At 41.4% G+C, this 23,468-nt stretch overlaps 2 protein-coding genes across 16 annotated transcripts in view; one reads left to right on the top strand and one right to left on the bottom strand.

The window, feature by feature from the left end:
* Positions 1 to 395: 395 nt before the first annotated feature.
* PRR14L (proline rich 14 like) lies at positions 396 to 20,520 on the bottom strand. 2 transcript variants are annotated; one of them, XM_085076002.1, is made up of 10 exons: positions 20,503 to 20,520; positions 18,713 to 19,205; positions 17,538 to 17,619; positions 16,266 to 16,331; positions 10,001 to 15,389; positions 6,981 to 7,049; positions 6,046 to 6,214; positions 5,661 to 5,767; positions 4,673 to 4,744; positions 396 to 4,034 (listed from the first exon to the last, which is right to left on the bottom strand). In XM_085076002.1, the coding sequence occupies exons 2-10, from the start codon at positions 19,160 to 19,162 to the stop codon at positions 3,743 to 3,745; spliced, it is 6,696 nt and encodes a 2,231-aa protein (XP_084932128.1). In that variant the 5' UTR covers positions 19,163 to 19,205; positions 20,503 to 20,520; the 3' UTR covers positions 396 to 3,742. The 2 variants fall into 2 exon arrangements, with proteins under 2 accessions (XP_084932128.1, XP_084932126.1); XM_085076000.1 differs by having other exon boundaries at positions 10,001 to 16,331.
* Positions 20,173 to 23,468, top strand: part of DEPDC5 (DEP domain containing 5, GATOR1 subcomplex subunit) — a 37,484-nt gene continuing 34,188 nt past the window's right edge. For 5 of the 14 annotated variants that reach the window (XM_085076008.1, XM_085076006.1, XM_085076007.1 and 2 more), the window contains exons 1-4: positions 20,614 to 20,772; positions 21,571 to 21,688; positions 22,417 to 22,504; positions 23,173 to 23,219. In XM_085076008.1, coding sequence (XP_084932134.1) covers positions 21,631 to 21,688; positions 22,417 to 22,504; positions 23,173 to 23,219 — 193 coding nt within the window. In that variant the 5' untranslated portion in view covers positions 20,614 to 20,772; positions 21,571 to 21,630. Of the gene's footprint in view, positions 20,292 to 20,606; positions 20,773 to 21,182; positions 21,204 to 21,570; positions 21,689 to 22,416; positions 22,505 to 23,172; positions 23,220 to 23,468 lie in introns of those variants that run through there. The other 9 variants (XM_085076015.1, XM_085076014.1, XM_085076012.1 and 6 more) reach the window with 7 other exon arrangements.

Here is a 23,468-nt window from a genome sequence, read left to right as displayed (position 1 = left end):
GACATGCCTTGCTGATGATCCCGTGCTCCAGCTTTGACTCACAAACATCAGTGTGATGCCTTCACAGCCTGTGGTGCATGAACCACTGGCCAGCTTCAGCCTTGAATCTCAGCTCTGAGACGAGCAGGAAGTGTCCGTGCTCTCTGGCTCCCACTGCTCTGCTATCTGAAGAGATGGATGCTGCCTCAGTGCTATCAATAGTAGCTGAGATCATACTTAAAATTCCCCAGGTTGGGATGAAGGAACACCAGCACTGCTGCTCTGTGCCTCAATACACAGCACACCCTGTTATTTAACAGTGCTTATCTGTTTGGAGATTTGACCTTTCCCCCATGTATGTAAGACACATTATCATGCATATTTACCTATACAAGCCTAAAGGCCCCAAAAACCTGAAAGGTTCTCAGAAAAATTTATTTCCATAAATTAAAAACACACACAAAAGAAACAGTAAAATTTTAGATTCACACAATATTGAACAGAAACAAAATGCCAAGAGCATGATGGAGGCTAATGGCACAAGTGTACAAATTCTCATTGAGCTATTTGTTAACTTGATAGCATCATACAGACTTTTAATCCACAGTTACCATCCATATTCTAGGAAAGCACCTGGAACATAATATACCAAAGGCCCACCTGAAATAAAATACAATGAATGAGAACTGCTTGCAGGAAATCATATCCAGCAAACATCAGAACTCAAATGTATGCAGCCACAAGCCAACCAAGCAAATGCTGTACTATTAGTGTATTAGGGAGCCTTAGATGCTCCACTCATATCATGATGAAAATTACATTTTTTTCTTCTTCTTTTTTTTTTTTTAAGTGATCCTTTTATCTCAGACAACCAGCAAATTTAGCAAAGAGCTGCCTGGCTCTGCATAACTTACTACTAAGAGACAGGACATGGCAAAAGCTTTGCAATCCTTCTCAAGCTGTTCTAGTCATCAGTCTGTGATGTACAATCTCTTTCCATGGTGATACAAACAAACCCCTCACTGGAGTGGGTTCACTCAATGAAAACACAAATGTATATATCCTTCTGCTCTGGATATATCCTTCTGGGATGTATGCAAGACCCCAAAAGATGAATTCTATACACTTTTTTTTCTTTCAATTATCTGTGACAGAAACAGCTCAGAATGGCAAATGCCCAGCTTTTGCACAGTTGCCACTCCCAGTGTACAAGCAGCAGCCACAAGGAACATGGCTGTTCCATGAGTGCTGTAAACATGAACAGAGGTGGGAAAGTCAAAAACAAAAAAGTGCACAAGCAGAACTGACACCTGTATGCTAGAGGGAGGAAGAGATGCTTGGTCACCACTAGCTTACATCATCATAAAAACACTAAACCAAAAGAGAATAATGCCGTGTATTTGGGTTTCCACAAACTAAGGTCTGGGACAAGCTAGGCAACTGCAACTTCATTTTGTAACTCCTCCAATTACTGTAAACCAAAGAGAATTGAGTTTTTGCTTTGCTCTCTCTGCTGTAGCTTGTAGAAAACAAGTTAAGAAATATTATTTTAATGCAATGAGAAACAAGAGAGAGCAGGGAAGAAGATAAAAAAACCCCACCCAAACCAAACAAACAAAACCCAACATAACCCAAAGGAAAAAACACATTCCATGTTTTGAAGCACATTAGAGGTCTGAACTTTTCCTGGACCCAAGTTTCTTCCCTCCCCACCCATATCTTTATTTCCTTGAAAGCCCCAGTAAGGTTACAGCTTAATTGTGTCACAGCACTGGAAGCTTCCCATATTAATAGACGGTGAATTAATGCTCTGTAACAATTTCTATAGCATAAATCCATAAAAATATATGTCTCACTCTTGCTACTGCTTCCAACTAGTCAATAATTGGGCTAATAAACCAGTATAGGAAAACTTTCAAACATTTTTTTAGGAGGCAGTTGACCTTTGTTTTTTAGGGATTTCTTTTTACAAAAATAAAGAAGATCAATTAGAATGTTCTACAGCAGCCCAATAGGTTAACCAGAAAAATACTATGTCAATATGTTCTAAGTTTGCCTTGTTATTTTACCCTCAATCTCCAAACACTACTACTATAAGTGTGCACTCCTCTCTTTTCTTCAGTCTTCCTGATTAATTAGCCTTCAAAACAAGAATGTAAACTTTTAGAAATCCCAGCACATAAGGTGGGAGCAAAACAAACCCAGATTAGATTTCTTTTAAAACTCAGGCACACACAGTGTAATAATCCTCTTCCATTTCTCTACTTTCAAAGCTCTGAAATTCAACAGATTGCTTGTTAACTTCTAGTTTTCCGTTTGGTCAGTAACGGAAGTGGTAGAGCAACAGAAGATAATGATGGTATTTTCAATCCTGCATTTATTGGGACTTTATAAAAAATACCCGCCCACTAGATATTTGCTCAATTTGAAAGTAAATAGAAACTCTACTATATGGGTAGGTAAATAAGAAAGTGCAAGTTCAAGTGACAAGTGAAAGAAAGATAGACTAATTCAATTTGAGCATCCCAGCAATGACAGCTTTGCCTGAATAACTTCTCTAGGCACTAAGGGACAGAAATTACCTGAACTGCAGCTAGCATTGAAATTATGCTTCAAGTAGATTTAACAGAAGTTATGCCAGAAGGGAGCTCTCTTCATTCCAAAGGCAGAGCTGAGAAATTGCCCACTGCTGCATCAGATAATTACATATGGCCTTACACAATGAAAACAATGTCCACGTACTCGGAGGCTCTTTGTACAACACTGGCTATTATGTACAACAGTGCTGTACAGAGAATAGCTAATTATGAGCTACAGGAATTGTAAATCTAAAATGGTTAAAAAACCCTTTCTTGTTGACATTAAAATCAAGTTAGTATGAATGGAATTCAAATAACTTTAAAACAAGTAGCAAAGATTTTGCTGGTGTTCTCTGCATGCAGCAGCTCAGCTCAGTTAAATAAAAATCTCTGCTTATGTATCCTGCAGTTTAACATCCTCATGGACCAATTATCTTTTCCTCTGGCGAAGCGGTTGGCATCAGCCAAGTAAGTAAAAAAATCTGCTATTTGGGAAGAAATAATACTGGGCACCATTTTTACTTAAAACATTACCTTTTTTTGAGTTGAATCATGTTAAAAAAAAACATATACAAAGTGCAAGTTATTTAAAGTCTAGTTATGTGAGGCTTCTGCTGCCTGGAGCCAGGAAGGGCTAAGAAACTTAGAAGGAACCTTCTAAGTTAACAGAAGGAAGAAACAATTGAACACAAACCTAGATGGCTACTTTTAATTATTAAAAAGTTAGTGGTATATCAAGAATGTGTTTGCTAAAATTTTTCTTTATCAAACACCATATCTCTTTTGTCAGCTTGTTAAAAATAGCCATTACAGTAACAACAGCAGACTCAAATGTGCAAATGATCTGGAGTATAGAGTTCTAGCATCACTGAAGGTGCACTACTTCCTCCTTTACACTCCTACTCTACCCCCAAAATGTATTTAAACATAATTAATTAAATATGAGCAGTAATTTCCAGAGGTTGAGGAAGGAAGGGTAAATTTCATGTAGCTGTGTTACACTCAAACAGGGACTTAACAGAATCCCTCCAATAGCATAAAAAAAAAAAATAGCACCTTAATGAGGGTCACAGCCAAAAACTGATTATCAGATGTTAGAACAGACTGGTAGAGTAATGTATGAAGAAGACAGTAGATTTCTCCCAAGAGGAAAATATTAAAGAAGCTGACTGGACCATTTCCAGCTAAGTGGCTCCAGCTACGATGCTGGAGGCCTGCTCCTGCTCAACCTCCTCTGCAAAAAAGGCTTCAAGGTCCATTAGCTTCTGACTCAGAAGAACATCTAACTCTGCACTCTGCAGTGCAGCTCTTTTTGCTCGGGTGAAACTACCCACTGCTTTGATTTTGCCTCGTGTCTTCCTTTTGCGGGGAAGAGTAAAGTCCTGAAACTCTAGAATCCGCTTCCTCTTTTGCTGGCTGACAGAGATCAAGTGTCCATTTTTCTCCTTGGGCTCTTCAAAGATTGTTTCCAAGCTCCTGGTAAAAGCAAGAATAGGACTCATGAATACTTTAGCAGCAGCCACCTTACACTGACAGGGAGACTGGGAGATTTCATAACCCAAGTAAACACTTCTAACTGACATTTTACAGCCCCTCCACACCTCTTGTTATCTACAGCTTACATCTCCCACAATGCACCTTACTGCCAGCTAAGTTGTTATTGCTGCAAAGTCATTTGGGTAGAATCTCTTTGTATTTCAGTTCAGAAGCACAATTCTAGAAATTTGATTTTACAGCTAATTTTTGAGAATAAATAGGTTTGAACATTTGATGACAGGCAGTTATTGTTAGTATTTTAAAGAACATGTCATCCCCTTTGAATTATGAAAAATAAGTACTGTACATTGATGGAGACTGGAATGAAGGGATAGATGAAAAAATATACAAATCCATATTAACCAGCTGCAAATTCTTAGTTCATATTCTATTTCACTTTTTTCCATCCAAATAAGAAAAGATACTAATTTCAAATTAACTTCCTCTAGAAGTTTAAACTAGAGCAATTTTAAAAATATATTTCCCCCTTAGCTTTCATACACTTTTCGTCTCCTCTCTCTCTTCCTCTAATTAATTTACATTTATCTTAAGTTTTCTTATTAGGAAGCAGAACCAACCTGGCTGGAGGAGGGGACTTATAGTTCTTGTTTGTGTAAATTTCTTCTAAACTAAATTCTTTCTTCTTGAGCCTGAAAAAGTAATGACAAATCAATCAAGAAAGAAGAATTTCAAAACAACCTCTCTTCACAGCAAGCAGATTTATGAGAAACACATACAGTTTGCATTCTATGCCTAAATGCTAACTAATTATGCTTTAACTAATTGGGGATAAAGGGGAATGAAAAATGAGCTCATTAAGTACATAATTTCATACAGTGTTTTTATAAGGTCTGGGTCAAGACTTGCTCTTTCTGCAGAGGTCAATATTCCTTCTAGCATTCTATGATGCTTTGAAATAATGATGCTCAAAAGAAGGGGAAATCCCCTTCATTTTTTTGTGGAAGCTAAGAAAAGTCTGATACCTTAACAGATTAATACTGCATCACTTGAGACTGATTTTAGTTATTGACAATTACGAAGCTGATCTCTGAAGAAATGCATTCCTTCGTCAAAGGTGGTACCTGTGTTTGACAGGAGTCATACTAGATGAAGTAGGACTAATGTGACTGGTATGACTAGAAGTCACTCTGGCACTGTGATCACCCACACCTGCACTGAACTAATGCTTCCCTAAAATCATATACCCCAAGTAAAGAAAGAACTATGAAGAATTCCAACATAAATTGCATCAAGAGAACTTCCTAATAGATCACTTCCTCTCATTGTGCACTGCACGATGACTGATTTTCACTTCATGTTAATCAATAAAAACTATTTTCTTTTTTAGAAAAATTATTCCATTGCAGCTTCCTTTTTCACATTTTGCTTAAACTCCAGTCAGTAGTTTTGATCCAGTTGACAGAGCTGCATCAATCACTTCTTATAAAGGAAGTAAACATCAGCTCTCACACAACTGGGGCTGTATAAAATAGTGGTGGTAAGAGAAGCATTTATTAAAATTATTATACTCATATGCTATCAGTCAATTTCAGAGATACTGCTCACCTTTTTGGTTTGGGTAGTCCCATTGGAGTAAGGTTAGGGTCTGGCTTAGGAACAGTTTTCCTGATTCGGATCTGTGAGACTTTCTTTGGTCTCTTTTCTGGCTCAGTCTTAAGAAAGCAAAATGGAAAAGTTAAAATGAAGGAAATTAAAACCACACTAGTCAACAGAATTCCCTTTTATGCTGAGTATATATTATCTATAGAATAAACATTCCTCTCTGGTTTGCCACCTTCTTTCTGCTTGAATCAAAGCAAGCAGCAGCACAGATTAGGACCTGCAGCCTGTTTTCTCTCCTCTTTAACAGTTACTGGATGATATTCAGCAGCAGCAGGTTCAGCTTCTGGAGAACCAAGAGTCAGAGATCTAAAATGTAAAATGAACTCACTTTTTTCAGTTCTGTGTCATCTTGGGGTCTCAGACAGGCTGGAACGGAAGCATCTGGTTCATCAAGGACATGGATCTGGAGCTCAGACGCTGAAAGCCTGGGGGAAGATGGCAATGACTCTGGAAGTGCGTGAGCCTTTGGTAACGGATGAGGGAATGAAACTTCCAGACTGTAACACAGGAAGAAGGGAATGTGTGTAAATTAATACTCAACTAGATAATGCAACAGCATTCCATGCTCTCAGGAGATGTTCCTAAATTGCAATATGGGCACAAAATGCCAACACAGTTCACAGAAATTGCCAAGTAAGTGAACTCTGTTACATGCACACAGCCAAGAACTGCTGCAGCCCACATTGATACTGACACCAACTAAACTGCCAGACTATTTGAACATGTCATTTTAAACCCACTCTTCCTTTTCATACAGCTAAACAGTTTACGGCTCTATTTATCAACTACTGGTAGAAAGGGATTAATCCTCCTTTTCTGCCAGCAAATTTCTTTGATGCAACTATTAATCATACTTTTTATTTACAGATAAACTTTAAATACAGCTTTCATATCTGCCACCCCTACACAGAAAAAGAATATAAGGAAGATTCAGCACCTGATGTCCAGTTGCTCAGGCAGATAGGACATATCCAAGTAAGGAATCAAACTTCTATAATTTCACACATTCATAAGAAGTGGCACAACATGGTTGAAAGGAACAGAACTGTTCTGTGCAATGATCTATATGCTGTTTGCATTAATGCCCCTCCACTCTTCTTCATTACATCATTCAGCCAGCTTACTTTACCCACTTCTTAATCAGAAAGCTGTTCTGGGAGTGAACTGCCAAAAGCTGAAAGCCAGAATAACATAAGCAATGGCTTTCTGAAAGAACTTATGATCCCACTACTCAGAATAAATATCAACATCCAAGAGACTCACCGTATCTCACGGCCTGCAGTCTGTAGTGCTCCCATACTCTGTACAGGTAAGTGTGGTAACATGGCATAGCTGGGTCAGAAGAGGAATGAAAAAACAAAACAAGACAGACAGAAATTAGGTCTATAGTATAAAAAGAAGAGGGAAAAATTATTAGTATAAACTGGACTGTAAGACAAGATGGTCATATCAGGAATGAGAATGAAAAACTAAAATGATACAAAAGAAAGCCACATCTGCCGTTTATGCCACTACATTTCATGATTAGGGAAACTGTCCTACTTTCATTTAAAAATTGTAGTAATGATAAAAGGAAATAAAGGTACAGAAAGAGAGTGAGACAGTAATATTGAAAGTCATAATTATTTCTATGTAATTATTAATGTCTGAAAGTTGTAATTCTATGGAAGTCTATGTTCCTTATTCAAAATCCCCAGTTTTTAAAATTAAAGTAACCAAAAACCTTGAAGGATTTGGCTACTAAAGGAAAAAGTGCATAATGGCTACAATAACAGGTGAAAGGAAGTACTTTGGTGAGATTAACTCCCTGTTGTCTCTAACTCCCATAGCCTGCAATACTCTTAATTGATGGGAATAACCAAAGGCCATAAAGGTTGGTAATTACCAGAATTCTACGCATCAAAGTCAGCACAGCAGCTCCGAGTCCTTTGATATTAAGCTCTACTTTTGTGCCTATACTATAAACAGCAGAAAACCACTTGGGACAGCTTTTATTACATTAAACAGCAAATCTTGTACTTGCTGTTTTCTCAAACCAAGAGCAAAATGCACTTCACTGTTCTAAAGCAAAGATGTTACAGCCAGACTGGAATTCCACAAAGGAAATCAAAACCAGCCATGCTGAAAGCACAGGGAAGTCTAACTATACATAAGGAGATCAGAAAGACCCATTTCTTGGGTTAATCACTTGTATCAGAACTGTAACATTTTGTTTCTCTCAGTGTTCCTCTCACTATTCCAGTGTTGCTGGAAGCTGTATCAAAAGTACAGCAGAATCCTCTGTGCTAGAGACAGACCTTACTGTTTCATGCAATAATAATACAAAACTACAAGGACACAAGAAAATCTCTTTAGAAATTTTTAATTCAAATTAGCATTAATTATAAAATAGACTTCACTGAAAGAGTGCTTTTGTTATTGACAGTGGAAGTGACAGAAGATTGTTTTAGGTAGGAGAACTACTTTAATTCCTTGTTCTCCTGGTTATTAAGAATACTAATTGTGAACAACATAACTTAAGTGAACAAATCTTTTCCAGATTAAAATGGCCGGCAGGGAACTTTTTGATTTTTAACTACCTAAAAATAGATAAAAATTTCTATCACAATGGGAGCTGAAAATGCTTTTATACTGCACCAAACATACCTCTTATATTTACTTACCAAACATCTGAGTGGGGCAGATTTACATCTGCCTCATACACATAGTTGAAAGGGATTTTAGAGAAAAAGACAGGGTTTTAGAGTATTTTAACTCTGGGTTATTTTTCACTTGAAGTGAAAAGGTTTGATTTGAATACTTTCCCTTTGGGAAAAAGATCACTCATAGCAAAGCATGCAGTTTTCCAATTACCCTTTATGTCAGGAATGAAATCCTCCTACATATTAGCTAGCTGGATATGCTGTCCCAAGCTGTTGAGGAGCCTGCAGAATTAAGGATGGGGAAAAACCCAAAAGCTCTGATCTTCCAGACCAAGGATAATATGCTTCAGCAACATAAAACACTAAATACACCTCATACACACCATTAAGTTTTAAAAAGGTGTTTGTTTTGTTTTTAACAATGTGTTAGTTTTAAGTTTAGTGCTCAAGCTATACTTTACCGGTATGGTCACTTCCAGAGTATGGAATGAAAACAGAAGCAAGCCTCATAGAATGTGCTGTAAGCTGTCTCTGCCATTATTCAACTTAATTCTTTTAGTGCAGACAACTGCAGAATGGAGCAGTGCTTTCATAAGCTCACTCACACCTCTGGTAGACATTCGAATTTATACTAACAAGTGATAAATTTTGAGGTCTGTTACCCATTTATACAAAGCAAAGTGCAGCATTAGTTACCTGGCAAGATTTTTGGTTACACTTATGTCAATCTATGACATAAGCCAAATTCAACACTTCTCTACAGACTTCTATACTGATCAAAACAATTCATAAAATGGACTTTGCTACAGTGCTCATGAGCTCTGTCCAGGAATCGCAAGGCGATGAAATCAGGGACTGAACTGCCCTGTGTTACTGAGGGATAAAGGGCAAAATCTTTGCTCAAGGGCATGCAAAAATCCTGTAACAGAGCTAGAAACTTCTTTCATTCTGCTTATTAATTTAATGCTGATAGCAAAGTAAAATTAAATATGTGAAGTAGATTTCAGTCCTGTTCCCACTCATAACAAGATTGACACACACAGGAAAAATCATTACCAGCATTAACTGGAGCTACATTTGTTTGTGCCAACATCACATATGAAAAGCCATAGCATGCATAAAGAGATTTCAATTAATATAGAATGGTCACGGAATACACTTAAAAATGTAACTGAATGCCACCCCCCACCCTTTATGATTCTTCCTAACCTGATATTGAGCATTTTACAGTGGTTCCAAGGGGTACTTGTGGCTCAGACCTCTGAAAAAACTTTCCTACCTCAGAAATCCAGTTCCTCTGCAGTCACTCTGAATAGACCTAACGAAGTAGCTCACCTTTTGCATTATTTACTCTGATGCATGGTGTGTATATTTTGCAAGGGAGAAGAAAGTAGAGTTAGCCATTCTGCCAAAACAGGATAGTATTAAAGAAGTGAAGGCACATATATTTAAGTTCAGCTAACAGACTGTTCTGTAAGAAAGGATATTCCACGTTGAGCCATTCCTGGAGCAGAGTGTGTAGATCTGGAACAGGGGAAACTGACCCTCCAATGCAAGCTGCAATTACCCTCTCCCTCCCAAAAAGGAGTAAGTATTTACCCTGTACATATTTAATCTCAGAAAGAAGTTGATGGGTTTTACCTGTTCTCGATGCCCACACTTGGCTGCCACTTGCAGTGATTGGAATGGAGAGGAGTGATTTCGGAAGGACGGGCAGAAGGACCATGCTGACTCCATATGGAGAGTACCCTGCCCAGTGAGTATGGCAATGAGGAGACGAGGTCATCGGATATACACCTTGGATACCTGTCCCCTTTCAAACCCTGTGCGAACTGCGATATAAATAGTCTCTGGATGGTAGGAATATGACTGGTTAAGTTTTTTCTTCTTGTCCAAATCCTGTAACATCCAGGGGAAGAAAGTGCTAACACTGTGTGAAGGCCAAGGGTAGAACAACCTCCTCTTCTTCCAGCTACAGTGTTTCTTTCAGGGTCAGGATGAACAACAACAGTCCTTGGGGTTGTAGTGACGTGAGATGAACGAAGCTCATTATTTAGACTGGAATCCTCCTTGAAAGCTGTTGTATCTGAACAGCTCTGAGATAGGAGAAAAGACCAAGTCCATTTTGAAGCTGGCACTGGCATTTCTCTGAAAACTGGTCTGTGGTGTACAGAGTGCTGGGATGTAATCCCTCTGAGGTCTGTCACAGGACTGGAGTCCAATTTTATGTGAAAAGAAATTGGGAAAACTGGGGTGTCCAAGAAAGAGGTTGGAGGCTTGTAGCTTGAGTCTGAAGAAAGTATTTGGGTAGTTTCTACAGGATAAAGTGCCAAAGGCTGAAAGCTGAACATCTTGGTGCACCAACTGTCAGCCCAGCGTGAGTGTACGTTCCTGTTAATGCAAGAAAAGGCTTCCAAGAGATTTTTAGATCTACATTGGCTGTACCTCTCACCCACTGGAAGCATTTCAGAAGAATATGGCAGAGGTTCTAAGTTACGGCTGCTTTTGGCAGGGGCCAGGAGCTTGCTGGCCATTGCAGACAACTTGCTCAACAATGCTGGTTCTTTGGTACATTTTCTAAATTTCAAGCTGTTCAACAAACTGCACCTCTTGGCCCTCTGCCTTGGCATATGCACAAATCTCATGGCTGTTTCCTTTTCCACTGGTGGTGGTTTACATGGAAAGTACAAAGATTCCAGAAGTGTGTTTTCCTGTTTAGGGAATATTTCTAGGGAAATCTCAGAGAAAGGTGAACTTTTAATCTTTTTTATTTTTCTTACGGTTTTTGGCTGATACAATGTGGGAACTTTTTTGCATGTCCTTCCAGGTTGTATTTTTAATGGAAGAGGTCCTCTTAGTTTATTTGTAGTTCCTCTTTGTTTATTTGTAGTTCCAAAGGCACCAGGGATCCCATCAAACCCTAAATTAAGGTTCAGGTTTTCCATTTCTGAATCCTGAGTCTTCAAAAACTGTGAACTAATAAAATCTGTGGTAATCTTTGGCCTTTTAACTTCTTGTAAAGTGCTACATAGTTTACTTTCACTGCCTCTGACAGCAAAAATCTCCTCTGAAGGGCCTCCAAACTTCGTATTTCTAGATGTCATCAACTCAGCTGAAGAGCTGCCTAAGAGTTCAGAACTGTGCAGCATACTTGGCTGCAGTATGATTTTTGCCTTCTCCTGATGTTCTGATTTCCTTTCTTGTTGTGCCTTGTCCAACTGATGTACTTCCACCTTTCCACATTTTTGTTTAAGTATTTGACACTCCTCTACTTGATCAAGTCTCTCTGAACCTAAAGCTTCATTTTCATTGCAAACTGCATGAGTTGGTACCTTGTCGTGGCCTTCTGTTACCTCCTTCACATTATCTTTGCTCCATGCATTTACTTTGTAAGGCACACATGCTTCACTGCAAACCAGACCGTTTGGGGATGGTTCTTTGCAGCTGTCTGATAATATGCTCAGAGGTGGAGAAAACATGGGCGTTGTATCATACTGCAGTTCTGGGGCAGCCTCTGTGTCAGATACAGCTCCAGCCTGACAATCATACCCAGTTTCTGAAAGTACGCTGGTACCGCCTAAGTTTGGGAGGTTTGTATCATTTTTTCTTTCTTTTGAAAGATTATTTAGTTTGGATCTTGGGATTTCTTCCAAAACCTTTCCATAATTATCAGTCCTGAGGGTGATTACTTTGCTACCAGACTCCTTAGTGTTTTCCAACAAGGGCCATGGATGATCTTTGGGCAACCTTCTTCTAGGGGCTACCTCTTCTCCTATCTTCTCTTTTACACAGGTATTCTTAAACTTCTCTTCACAGGGAGGACTCTTTGGTGAGCTCACATCCATGTCTTTCACAATAGGTGTGCAAAGTGCCTCACCTTTCAGACTTTCTTTGCTGAGGGCACAAACTCTTGAGCTTCTGGCACCATTCAGAGAGCCGGCTGCTGATTCATTCTCTGAAGATGGAACCTCAACATTGCTGGATTTTCTCTTAACGGAAATCGTTACAGAAAAAATTTTTGTCATTGAAGTGTCTTGGCTAGATTTTTTGTCTGAAGAGGAAATATCTTGTTGTGTATTCTCAGGTGACATACACAGCTTTTCTTTCTCAGACAGAGAGATGCCAAAGTCCAGAGCTGACATTGTTTCTGAATCCACTTGAGTCTTATTAAAAGTTTCTTGGATGTCAAACTTTTCAGAATGGGATGCATGAATACCCCTCAGAGCATCAGTTTCTTTACCAGGCTCAAAAGTTAACTGTGGGCAAGAGTTATTTAAGATAGGATTTATACTCAGACTTTCTCTGTCTTCTGTAGCTAAAAGCACATTTGTATTTTCTCGCTTATCTGTATTAAACTTCTCTTCACCGGCAGGACTTTTTGGTGAACTCACATCCATGTCTTTCACAGTAGGTGTGCAAAGCACCTCACCTTTCAGACTTTCTTTGCTGAGGGCACAAACTCTTGAGCTTTTCGCACCATTTAGAGAGCCAGCTGCTGATTCATTCCCTGAAGATGGAACTTCAACATTGCTGGATTTTCTCTTAACGGAAATTGTTACAGAAAGAATTTTTGTCATTGAAGTATCTTTGCTAAAAACTTCAGCTGAAGATGAATCACAATTATCTATTTGTGTATCCTCAGGTGACATATATAGCTTTTCTTTCTCAGGCAGAGAGATGTGTGAGTCCAGAGCTGACAAAGTTTCTGAATCCGCCTGAGTCTCAACAGAAGATTCTTGGATGTCAAACTTTCCAAAATGAGATGGATCAATGCCCCTCTGAGCATCAGTTTCTTTACCAAGCTCAAAAGTTAACTGTGGGCAAGAGTTATTTAAGATAGGATTTATACTCAGACTTTCTTTGTTTTCTGTATCTGAAAGCATATTCGTATTTTCTGGCTTGTGTGAAAGACTCCCATGAATTGATGAAATGGGCAAAAATTGGGCACTAATTGTATTATCCTGGTTCTCCATCTTGATCTTTGGCAAAGATTGCTGCATTTTGTTTCCTGCGAACACCAGCTGTGCTTTCTCTTTTGCACATTTGATAAAATGAGCATGCTGTGAGCAATGTGGTTTGTCATCAGAAAAGGTTTCTTCAAGAGTTCCTTTATCATCTCTTTCACTTCTGTTCTCATGTTCTCGTAGTCTGATTGTCTTCTCTTCAATCGCATCACTGATGGAGCCCATGTATCCTGAAGAATCTTCATTTTTCACACCAATTAAAGACTCCAAACCCACTACATTGTCATGTAAAGCTCCCTCAAACCTGGCTTCTCTTGCATACTTATGGTCTAACAGAGGCAGGTCACCACATGTTTTTAGCAGAATCTCTTCACTGCCATTAGGGTCAGTTTTGTCTTTTTCCACAGAACCACCCATGGTTTGCAAGTCAGTGTTTGGTTGGCTGGTTAAACTTTCTAAATGCTGCTCACTGCCCAGCACTGGCCCATCAAACTTACTCTGACATGCATGACAACAATTTTTCATTGGACAAAGAGTCTCTTCTGTTTGGCCAGCATGTGTTGGAACATTCACCCTGTCAGGTGCTGGGCATGGATCACAGGTCAAAGTGCTCCCCTCTGAGAGATCAGCTGTGAGCAATGGCACTTCCTCCTGCTCACATGTGCTGAGTTCTCTCTTCCATGGGCCTAACGCAGAGTTGTAAAATCCACAATTATGAGCACAGGTATTTTTGTTCAAATATCTGTTGATATTTTGTTCTAATAGCTGTTCACTAGTCTTATTTCTCTGATTACCTTCAGGAGCGTTTGGGGAATCCACAGTACTTGTTTTATCAAATTCATCTGTCTGGGGAGCCCATGCGCTGATCTGTTCTTTTGCCTCCTCTCTGTCACAAACAATTTCACTGTCTGTTACTTTACAAAGATCAAATTGTTCCACAACCTCCATATTCTTACTTGAAATCTCATCTCTTGCCAAGGTAGCAGTACATTTCTCTGCAGTATATGCTGAGCAAAACATGGCTTTTCCTCTGGGAATGTCATTTATCTCATGCAGAGCTATACCTCTGTTGCCCCAGTCATTTTCACAAGGAAGAGATCCATGTGCCAAAGGGACATGTGCTTCTGGAAAGATGATTGCCTCTTTACTATTATATCCTGATGAAGACTCTCCTTCCAAATTATCATTTTCTTCAATCTTATCACCTTCAACATCCAAAGAATGACTGTACAGGGAAACTTCATCCACACCTGTACTCCCTGATAAAATACAGGGAGTACTGGCAGCAGTATGCTGGTTTTTTATACTCTGATTATTACAATTCCATGTGTCACAAAGTCTGTTTTTTAAACCAGTGACCACTCTCTCCATATTTCCTGCAGAAGATTTTATGTTTATTTGAGATAGTTTGCTGGCCATATTAGGGTTATCAAAAGTCCTGGAACTTACTGAACACTTGAAGTTGTCTTTAGGAAGCAAAACTTCAGCAACTTGTTCTGCTGTCTCAGAAGTACCAACTGATTCTTTTCCAGACAGATTATCCCGAGCTTTATCCCTGTATGAAACTTCATTAGCAGTACAAGGAAGACACTCATTATAATGAGGTTCTCTTGATTTTTGTAAAACAGGAGGTAGAGTTACATTTAGTGTATAAAACAAATTTGTTTTATTCCCAGTGGACAAGCTGTCACTACTGTCAGCTTCTGCAGCTCCAACTAAACCACCAGCCAGCTCTTCTGATGTTGTATTGCTCTCAGATTCCTTTTCAAGCAGTTGTGCCTTGGGTGAGTCTTTTTGTAGCTTGGTATGTAGATCAAGACAGCTGTGGTTACTGAGAGGAGGAATTTTATTGGCAGTACCATAAAAGCATATGTCTCTCTGCCCAGTTTCACGGGAAGCAATGTTACTAGTTTCCACCCACAAATGATGTTCTTTTGTATCATGCTTGCATGGGTCACTGACAAAGAATTGCCACTGGTCCTTTTTTAACTTATCACCTTCTGATGGGACTATTTTAAATTTTTCTTTTGAGAACTCCTCAGGAGATGAAGCAGCAGAACTAAAAACTGAAGAATGACAATGCTCAGAATTAGCAACCTCGTGAGCTTCAGGCCAGCTACAAATTTCAATGTTATCTCCCACAACCATTTCTCTCCAGACTTCAGCAGCCTCTTCAGATTCAGAGCTGTATGATTTACCTATAGGAGCACTTAATTCCCTAGGATCAGTTTTCACATTAGATAATCCTTCATTCCTTACCACTGAGATCTGCTCTACTGGTACAGATGTGGAGGTTTGGTTTTCTACAAACCCAGTTCTATAACCATAAAGAGTGTGATGTTCAGTGTTTTGGGGAAGGTACTTCTGGGGGGTTTCATTGATAATTCCACAAACCGCAGAACTGCTTTCTACTGGCATATTTCCAAAGTCCAGGTAACAGATGCTTTTCAGAACCGGACATAAAACTTCCAAACTTTGTGTGGAGAGTGTTCTATAGCTTTCTACTGAGAACAACCCATGAGGTTCATTTTGTTTAGCCACAGGACCCTTAAAGTCATGAGCATCGTTTTCTTCATCCTGCTGATAAGTCTGGCAATTAGCAAATGACGTACTGAATTCATTAACAGGATTTTGTCTGAGTAACTTTTCTTCTCTGATCTCCAAAACAGATACACCATTCCCCCCCGTTCTCAATGGCATGGCAGTATGGGCTTTTGACCCACTATAGCCACTTGTTTCTTGTGGATGATCTGTGGCTGCTCCAATGTCCATGACTTTTAAAGGCTCTAAAAAGTCTAAGATGCTGGTTTCTGAAACCCCAGCTCTGGCCATGACTGTGTCTACATCTGGGCATTGATTGCTCTCAGGTGGAAGACCTTTACTCACTCTGTCATTCCTGTATCCTGCTTTACTAAATATCCTAGTCCCATCAGCCTTCATACCTTGTACTTCTTCAGTGAGCTTTGGCAGAGTTTCAGCTGTCACCTGAACATTTGCTTGGTTTTCTTCTGCATAAGAAAGAAAAGAAAGCAAATCAGAACCATATACTAAATTTAGAAGGCATTCAGCTTACTAAGAAACTTTTGGTGTTGTACAGAACACTGTGTGGACTGTTGGCTACCAAAATGTTCTTAAAAATGAGAATTGACGCTATCAATTTTATTACAAGTTTTCAGAAGACTTTTAAACTACTCCACCACAAATCTAAGGCAACAAACACAATCCTTTTCAATACAGACATTCCCATGAACAACAGGCATTACAAGACCTGTGTATTTCAGATTCCTGTAGTATCAAGCTAGGTGAATACAGGTCCTGTAACTTAACACATAGGAAGCCATAGCCAACATTATAATGCTTATTTGTAACATCAAAACTCAACACAGGTAGGGACTTGATCTGCTCCAGCCTAGAAATACGGCTGTGCATTGAATGGTCATTTCCATTTCTTCTTTGAAAACACGTCTGTCAGTAACTCATTCATAGGAAAACAAAATCTGCCCAAGCAATTGGATTATTCATAAACTTTTTCTGTAAAATCACAAAGGTGCTAATTAAATAAAATACAGTTACTGTAGATTATCTTCATACTCAAAACTTCACAGGGCATGTATTTGCTCAGACTTCTGCAGATCTTTTCCCTATTTTCTAGTAAGGACCAAGACTAGATGGCATTCATCAGCTAAATACAAGTTTAGGGAAAGAAAGCAGGAAGAGAGAAAGAAAATAATTACCAGATGCAGATAAAGTGACCAAAGTACTTGGAACTAGTAGATTATGTAGGATAATAATGAAATTAATATTTAGTTTAGCTGTCCTCTTTCTCTGGATTCTGTGCTTTTATTTTTTAGAACACTTAAAAATGAATGAGTAATACTTTTCCATATATTTGCTATTACTGCTCCCATACAATCCCTCTTTGAAACAAAAGGAAAAGCAAAACATCTGCTATTAACAACCTCTTCTGCTTTGGAGTAAATAAGTATTTGAAACAAACAATTAAAAAACGTCTCCAGGCAAGTACACACACTGCCAGGAGAAAGTAAAACATTAGGTTTTTGTATTGTTATAGATATGTAGGGAAATAGTTTCTACCACAAAACAAAATAAATATTTGTAAATAAATCCAATCATCACTCATCCATTTTGAAGCAACTATAAGTAACTGGGAGAGAAGCAGGGGCTGGATAGGGATGTACAGCTAAAAGAACTACCTGTGGTCCTCAGAGATCCTGCAATTTCAGTGCAACAGGTTCTCGAAGACTTTGTCTCTTGCTGGTTTAAGTGGGGGTCCTCCTGAAACAAAACAGAAATATCAGTGGAGATGGGTGGATTTTCTGGAGTGTATCATGTCTCAGGGACTGCATCTGCTCAGCTGGATTAGTTCAGAATGAGAAAAATCACTAAGAAGCCTCTAGACATATCAGCCTTGGCCGGAGGCAGCCTTGCATTGCAAGGGCTTCACACAAGTACTTGTCATCCTTTCTCATCATATCAATCACCATCATCTCACAATGAAACAAGGATGCATTTCCAAAAGATCTGTATTTAGCAGCAATGAAGTCTTGTGACGTGGCAGCTAAAATGTAAGGAAATGGTTTAAAATACAATTGTCAAAAATTTGAATGAGAAGAGTAATCTAGTCTCCTAGTCTAGCTCACATGCCCAAATGACTATCACTAGACTTCTGGGAAGATGTGTACATTTTCTATCTTTACTAGAACTTGCCTTCTACCACTCCCTCCCTTGGCTCAAAACCTCAAATCCAGGAACAGATGACTTAGGTCTGCCAGCAAAAACACCAAACCACGACCCCACAACCAAACTACCTGCATTTAGAAATACGTGCAAATTCATCTTGGAAAACTCAATGACTACCAAAAATTCAGTAATTTTAATTTCACAAACTTTCAGATAAATCAAACAGATATCAAAACTCAGAGTTAAACACAAATTATTTTAGCATTTTGCAACACCAAATAATTAGTGTAAAACACTCGCCTGTGCACCTTGTTCTGTCACATAACTGCCTTACACCATTCCAACAGTATTTCAGAAAGTGAAAACCTTGATATTTTAAAATACTGCTGATCTACTGAGCTGTAGTCTGATTTTGCACTGGACCCACAATAATCCAGATACTGCCACACACCCCCTGGACCTGTCCAAGGCCAGGCTGGATGGAGCTCCAGAACCTGGTCTAGTGGAAGGTGTCCCTGCCCAAGGCAGTGGGTTGGAACAAGAAGATCTTCAAGGTCCTCTTCCAACCCAAACCATTCTGTGATTCTATACCAGAAGACACAAAAAAGAACAAGGAAACCCATGGCCAAATCCACTGCCTAGTGATTCTAACACTAAACTCAAAATATTCATTTCTTCATTCACTTACTTGCTCTGACCAACTTTCCCCCAGAGTTAAAGCACAAAATTCAGCATGATGGTCCTCAGCACCTTGTGCCTCTTCATGTTCTTTGTGGTATCCATCACTAGAACAGTCTGGATTGCTAAAGTGTCTTTTTCTGGTTTTTTCATCCTCTTCAAGGTCTCCAGCCTGTAGTAATTCTTCAGGAAAGGATTCTGCTGGCCCATGAGAAATCACATCAAGTATATCACCCAAATCTCCTGTCTTCTGGCCAAAATTTCCAACTCCAGCAGTCCATGAGCTGTCCCTGTGTGCTAGCACGGGCAAGGGCCCATCAGATTGTGCTTCTAATCCAAGGCTGGGCACTGGCACTGCCATGAGTTCCTTGGAGATGCTCTCCGGCAGCCCAGTGTACAACTCCTCTATCACAGCAGACACAGAAGAATCAAGGAGAGATTCCAACCCAGATGAGAGCATCAGGGCTGTTGAAGATCAGTTGTCCTGAGCTTTTCAGCTGATCCTAAAAATAAAAGCAATGTTAAATCAATGTACAGTGGATTAATCATAGAAAAGCCTGAGCTGGAAGAGACCCGCAAGGATCACTGAAGTCCAGCTCCTGGACTAGATTACAAGGAAAATCTTAATTCCTCGAGATTCAAGTATATGTTTGAGAAAGATACTTCCAAATATGCCTTTAAGAAAGGAGCTGAGAAACATTTGAGTATCTAAGGAAATTCTTCATGAATGAAAGAAAAGAGTAGAGATAAACTGATATCCCCAAGCCTCATTTTGACATTCAAACATCTCCCTGCAGATTTAACCTCAACTTCTGAAAAAACTGACAATAGGTTATAAAGCAAATCACCGGGGCTTGTGTTAGATGTCCCACTCCTTCACTAAACTAAAGCATCGTTTGATTTCCTGGAATTTTCATGAGTTTCTAATCTTTGGAAAATGCTCCGACTTTTCTTCACGTTCCCTGCCTCCGACGAACACTTTCTAAGCCATGAGCCACCAGACTGTGCCGCTCAGTTTCTCTCACGTGCGCACCTGACCCGCTGTACAGAGGATGCCTTGTGCCAGTCACAGCCCCGCTCCCCGGATCCTCTCCAGCCCAGAACCGAACCCCCGGTGCGCGACAGCTGCTGTGTGAGCACGGCAAAGGAGCTCCGGCTGACCTGACACCGCTCCTCTTGACATCAGGAAAACCCCGACGTGAAAACACCTCAAATCGCTCCTGAAGGCTCACAGACAGGAACGGGCTAAGAGGCCTTTAGAGGAGCATCGGTGACTCAGTTTACCAAAACACGGGCTGATCAGCAGAGCTTTGATCTCTGCTCGCCTGTACAGAAACAGGTGAAACTCGCGCCAGCCTCCTGGGAACACGCGACACCACTCGTCCTTCGGAGACCATTGCCTTCCCGGGATGCTGCCCGAGCCCAGCCGCAGCCACGACCGGGGACCACCCTTTGTTCCAAGCGCCGCAGCAGCGCCGACGGACTCGACCCCGAGCCCCGCTCCTCCTCCGCGGCAGCAGCCCCCGCACCGGCCGCCCCCGAGAGCCCGCACCCGCCCTGCGGCAGCGCACCGGAGACCGCCGCTCTCGGTAATTATACAACCGCCGGTGTCTCCCCCGCTGCCGGCAGGGCGCGGGCTCGGCCCCTAACAGCCCCCGCCCGGCCGCGCCCGGGATGGGCCGGGCTGGGCAGGACCCCCGCTCCAACTCGCAGCCGGCGGCGGCGGGCGGAAGAGGCGGGACCACGCCGGGACACCCCCGCGCCCAGCCCCGCGCCCCGCCCCGCGCCCGCTCCGGTTACCTGAGCGGCGGCCGCCGCTACGCGCCCGCCCCGCGCGCATCATTTCCGCATCCGGGGCCGCCGCGCGCACGGACCCGGCAGCCGTTGCTGTGGCCCCGCCCCGCATGGCCGCGCCCTTACCGGGCAGGGCCCCCCAGACCCCGCCCGCTCGGTGGGCGTGTCCCGGTCAGCTGCTCCTCTCGGTGCTGGGGCGGCTGTCACGTGTGGCGCGGCCCCGGACGCGGAAGTGCCGCGCGGTACCCGCGGGAGCAGTGGGACACGCACCGGCAGGTTAGGGCCCCGCGCTCGGCGCTCCGGGGGCAGGGACGGGGCTGCGCTCGGCCCGCCGCACGGCTGGCTCGGCCCCCGGCGGTACGGAGCGCTGAGGCGTCCGAGCTCCCTCAGCGCCCGGACTGCGCCGTTCTCCCCGCTGTCCTTCCCCCGGGGCTCCGGCGCGGGCCGCCGCGCTGCTCGCTCTGCGCTACTGCCCCCCGTGCGGGAAAGGACCCTGACTGGGCCCTCTGTGCCACACCACTCCGCCGCTGCTCCGGGCAGGAACTCGGGTGTCTCGCTGGGCTTCTTTTTCCTTTATAAGCGAGCAGCCGAATGGTCGCGGGGCTTCCAGAGCTGGTTAATGACTGTAGGCGCGGGAGCGGACTGTAGCTGCTCGGGTTTGTTTGCTCTCCGCTCCGGCCCTGCTCCGTGTGGCGTCCCCAGTGCAGGTCTGCCGGCTCGCAGCACCGAGGGGCGCTTCTTTCCAGAACCGCATCAATTCCAAGTTACAGAGTTTATTTTAACAAAGTTTAGAGGTACGGGGTTTGTTCCCCACCATGTCTTTGTAGCTCCGTAATTGACTTTCTGCCAAGCACATCTGCAAGCTCAACCCTTTAATCTATTTGAAAGGTGCACTTTTATGTTCCTCTATCCTGGCGGCTGTACCTGTAGCTGCCCCGCACTCCCCTCTGCTGGGCGCAGCTCTGCCGCGCTGTGGTGAAATCGACCAGGACAACGTACTGTGTTTACGTGCAGGACGTACAGAATCGTTTTGTATTGACACGAGATCTGTGTTTGCTTTCATTTCCATGTTAGATATGCAAGATGCCTTTAACTGTCTTGGCTCGAAACGGCTGAGAAGAACTTGAGCTCAAGATGAGAACCAACAAGGTGTACAAGCTCGTCATACATAAGAAGGGGTTTGGAGGCAGTGGTCAGTATCTCCTGATTCATAACAGTGAAACCAGCACTCACTTAATTGAAAGCAATTGTTTTATTGATCTTTTTAACAAAAGTGTGAAAATGGAACTTTGATGTAGCAAGGAGTATTGCCAACCAGAGTTTGGAAAGCATTTTGTAATAGCAGGATACGGCAAAATAAAGGAACATTTATTAGAAGAGAGCAAGATTGCATCTAAAAACAAAATTGCTTTATTTTTCTTCCTCCCCTTTTACTGCAACGCTTCTCTTTACCTTGTGTTTCTGCCACCCTAATAAGTGACATACATGTCAGTGACTTATGACTGCATGTAGATGTGTTTCTGTGCACTAATAACAGTGCTACTGATCTGATTGCTCCCTACTTGTAGACTTACAGCATGTTGATAAATATTGGTGAGGTTCTATAGCTGTCTGCTTTCCTGCTGGTGTTTCTTATATGAAGAATACAGAAGATGATTCTGGTCGTCTAAATAAGGCACAGTCTTTTGCTGAACACTTCTTTTGTGAAAGTTCTGTTACTTGATTTGTTTGTGCCTGCAAGAGTGGCCAGGCTTAAGTGGCTGCACAGGGACCCTGTCATGTGGTGAATGGAAAGCATTTTGCTGATGTGTTCATCTTGGTTTGGTGTATTTATGCATAGTGAGCTGGTGTATGCAAACATGCAGATGTCTGTGTTTAGTATATATCTATTCATTGCCCCCATTCATTTATGTCTTGCAGATGATGAACTGGTGGTGAATCCTAAAGTATTTCTTCAAATCAAGCTGGGAGATGTTGTGGAAATTGCACACCCCAATGATGAATACAGGTGAATTCTCCTTGCTGATATCAGTTGTGGCTGGAGCACTTAAAGGGTCTGTTCATGTGTAGTGGCTTCTAGAGTGAGAGGCTCTTAGAGCTGATGCAGCCTTGCTTCAGGATGCTGCCATGATGTTTTTCTGCCTAAAGAGAAGTAAAGCAAGAGCTCGTCCTTAAAGTTCGTGGAATTCTTTGTGTTTGGTGTTTGCTCATCTTCCACAGGCCAAGTAGCACCTCAATATAGAATTTACAATGTCTGTATCCTCTTCCTAGATCTGCTGTTACCTAAGGATTATTTTTCCATCCTACAGTATATCCTGGGCAAAATTAAAATTTTGTGGCCTTCTTGTATGAACCTGTTCATCCTGCAGTCAATATCTAAAAAGCAGCAGTGCACTTGTATGAGGCTCTGAGAAGTTCTTGTGTGACTTAAGTTCCAATCTGTGGTATCATCTTTACTTCAAGAGTACCTTGTAATTATAAAGAGTATGAGGAACAAGACAGGGTGACAGGTGGAAAGGATGGTGTATGAAGCTTTCTAGAAAATATTAATGTTTTTCTTTAACTTATCCTATAGTCCATGTTACTAAATAGTTTTGGGTGTATGATTTACCAGAGATACTGTTGGTTATCTCAGCTTGTCTACTCTTTTCTTTTTTTTTCTCTTTTCCACATTAGTCCCCTGCTTCTACAAGTGAAGTCACTCAAGGAAGATTTGCAGAAAGGTAAAAGTCTAGACTTTTTGCACAGTAAAATCATAGGAAAGGTTACATGACTGGGCTGTACCTGTGATTGGCTAATGCATGTATTTTAATTTTGTAATAAAATCAATGCTTTTTCTGTTTAACAAGGGAAGGATTATAATTTGAACAGGAAATGAACAGCCAATTCTAAATCTGCTTTTGTTTGAGTAATGTGAGGTGTAGTTCAAACTTGTTTTTTTAGCCTGAAATGTGTGTTTCATGACAGTCTCC

The sequence above is a fragment of the Lichenostomus cassidix genome, chromosome 15, assembly GCF_008360975.1.
Source record: "Lichenostomus cassidix isolate B80296 chromosome 15, HeHo_3.0, whole genome shotgun sequence".
In the NCBI taxonomy this organism is placed as follows: domain Eukaryota; kingdom Metazoa; phylum Chordata; class Aves; order Passeriformes; family Meliphagidae; genus Lichenostomus; species Lichenostomus cassidix.
Note: the sequence above shows the minus strand (reverse complement) of the source record. Positions and strands in the feature narration are given on the sequence as shown.